Below are 3065 nucleotides of genomic sequence, written 5' to 3'. Positions count from 1 at the left end.
TATGCTTCACTTCCAACAACTGCCATGCTGGTTCTTCTACCTGGAATACTCCCCTAACAATACCATGGCTTGCACTGACTCATTCTTCAGTTGGTATCTCATCCCTGGGGAACATTCCTCAATGCTTCCCTGCCCGTGGGTTAGGTCAACCTGCTACCTATCCCCAGGCCATCCTGGTCTCCTCCAACATGCCATGCACTAAGCTGTATTGCACTAGCCTGTCTTCACTGCTATACAACAACCTCTGTGAGGGCAGGGAAGACTTCTGTCTTGCTTACCACTCTCTGTTCCTAATACTCGCTTCATTACCTGAGACACAGGCACTCAGTAAGTATGTGTTAAATAAATTAAGTATTCAGGATCATTCGTGTTATGTAAGAGAAATACAGCCCCTATAATGAAAATTCTCATCACTGGAATCTGCAAAGGCATCTCTGATTCTTTCACGGAACATCTGAAAATAGTCACAGTACAAAGGATGGAACACTACATGCTAATATGAATTTGCAAAAACTATGGTATTATTCCAACTCTATTTGCATATTGGGTATTTACAAATGTAAAATATTTTTATTGGGTTACTTAGGATAACTAATTAGAACTAAACTTTTAGTTACTAAACCTATTGATAATCTTTCATTGGAAATAGCACCAATTTCACATTTCATGGTAAATATAAAACTATGTCCAGACTTAGCTCATTTAAAGCCAAAGTTGAAATTTGGGTAACTTTTAATTATAAAAATGTTTCTTTCGTATTTAAAAGTTTGGGATGTTATGTTGACTTATTGTTTTGTATTATATGGTACTTACTGATAAATCTGTACTATTGGGAACATATTGATCCTGTTCTCCCAGCAACACATCAATCACAGGATGCCTTCCATTTTTTATTATGATTTTTCTTTCTTCTTGTACAGTTGGTCTGCAAAAAGAAATATGTTTCAATTTACTAAGCATGGAAATAGCCTTAAAAAAAAAAAAAAAAAAAAAAACTAAGACAGCATGAAAAATTTCAGTACTGTTTGTACGACAGAAAACAAAACTTTACACATAGATTTTAAGAACATATGTCCAGAATAAAACCTTGAGTATAAAAGTTAAATTTGAACTATAAAATAAAAATTGGGAAAATATTTATTATAATAATTGTGCAATGAAGCACATACTTTAGAAGAGTCTTATAAATGGCTTCACCCTTGTAGTTTACCTTTACGAGATCTTTTTTTTTTTTTTTTTTAAGAGACAGGGTCTCACTGTGCTGCCCAGGCTGGAGTGCAGTGACTATTCACAGACACAATTATAGCACACTACAGCCTCAAGCTCCTGGGCTCAAGTGATCCTCTTGCCTCAGTCTCTTCAGGAGGCTGGGACTATAGGTGCATGTCACCATGCTGGGCTTTATTTTTCATTTTTCTATTATTGTTTGAGATCAAACCAATATTTTCACTAGTAAAGATAACAGTTCAGATTATTGCTACTTATTTTCATTAATGAATATAATAAAGCAAATCACATAAAATTATTTCTAGATGTCATTATTAAACTATGTGTTGGACTTGGAAACGAAATGACCTAAAATTTTCATACGTTGTTTCATTAAAACATCTTTCTATGGTCTTTTGTATCTTTTACTTGGATACAAGAATCATATTTTGGCCTTGTTGTTCTTTAAGTTTTTTAAAGACCTCTATATCTGTTTTATCTACAGCTTTAGCTGTGTAGTCAAGACCCTCTGAGCCCTGCCTTACTCTCAGCTCTCCTTCCCAGATGTTACTACTTAGACCAGCTTGCTGTCTACCTTTTCCAACCTTCTTCTGTGCATTTATGTTTATGTATGCATCATACTGGTTCTGATTTCTTTAGAAAAGTCATACTGTAATATATTATTCTGTAATTTAAAAAATTCAATAGTTTAACTCTCAGTACATACATAAAAAATAGATTTCACCATTTACTATCTGGATATAACATATTCCTTTAAAGTCATTTCACAAATAATTTTACAGAAATGAGAATAAGGGGATAGTAAAAAAAAAAAAAAAAATCAACCTCATGACAGATTTTAATAAGAATTTAAACACAGTAAATCTCAAAGTTTTATTCCATATTCTCCTGGTTTTCAAGGCATATATATCTGAAATGGGTAACACATTCTGAAGGTCATTGCTCATCAGCTGTCAAGCATGCATCTGGAACATATTCATTCATAAATACTAAATTCCAAATTTCAATACATTTCTAATAGGTTCTAGAGCTGATTATTTCTGATTCTTTTCACATTTGTATCAACGAAAATACAAATACTTGAAGTTTTCAAAATATTTTAAAGCTTATAATTTTCTTAAAGAGATGTCATTTTTGCTCCATAATTGCAAAATATTTTCATTTTTTGACTTATCAACACCAATTAGAATAATCAAATGAGTACCTTTATTTCTACATCATCTATATCCTTTCAATCTCCTGTCTGTCTATAAATTATAACCTACAAATTGTATCAAGTAAATTTTAATGAATAAATATTATAAAAGATAGAAGAATACTATCACATCTTTCAGCAAAACAGGATAGTCCGGGTTCTTGTCACCAAATATTACATGATGAATGTTTCCTATTGAATGATTAACTGGACGAGAATAACAGAGTTCATTTTGCCCTTACAAATACATTATTCACACACCAATCCTTGAGTTTGAGAAAATTCACCTAGGATATTGTCTGAGCATTCAGAATCTCAGATTTTGCTGATACATGAAATTTCACCATCACCATGAATATCCAGGGCACTGGTTTCTTTCTCTTCACATTCATCATCTGATGAACCTAATAATTATGAAAGGCCTTCTGTCAATTTTTTTCTCTTTGCCTTTATGGGTGAACAATGAAAAATTCTGAATTTTCAACTGTGTTCAATGAAAGTTAGAAGCAGACTCCAACTGTGGCATCTGCACTCTTCTTTTATACCTTCTTGGAAGATGATGTAACACGGGCAATACAATAAGAAAACGGATGATGTGATAGTGATTTCTCTCCTCACTTCTGCATCATCATTCTCCCATTTT

The 3065-nt window shown here is 32.9% G+C and overlaps 1 protein-coding gene across 1 annotated transcript in view; it reads right to left on the bottom strand.

Moving 5' to 3' along the window:
* The window catches only part of MSH3 (mutS homolog 3), a 234120-nt gene that overhangs the window by 85049 nt on the left and 146006 nt on the right, over positions 1 to 3065 (bottom strand). Inside the window, exon 19 of the mRNA XM_011995562.1 lies at positions 814 to 925. Coding sequence (XP_011850952.1) covers positions 814 to 925 — 112 coding nt within the window. The remainder of the gene's footprint in view (positions 1 to 813; positions 926 to 3065) is intronic.

This window comes from Mandrillus leucophaeus, unplaced genomic scaffold, assembly GCF_000951045.1.
Source record: "Mandrillus leucophaeus isolate KB7577 unplaced genomic scaffold, Mleu.le_1.0 Scaffold491, whole genome shotgun sequence".
Lineage (NCBI taxonomy): Eukaryota > Metazoa > Chordata > Mammalia > Primates > Cercopithecidae > Mandrillus > Mandrillus leucophaeus.
Note: the sequence above shows the minus strand (reverse complement) of the source record. Positions and strands in the feature narration are given on the sequence as shown.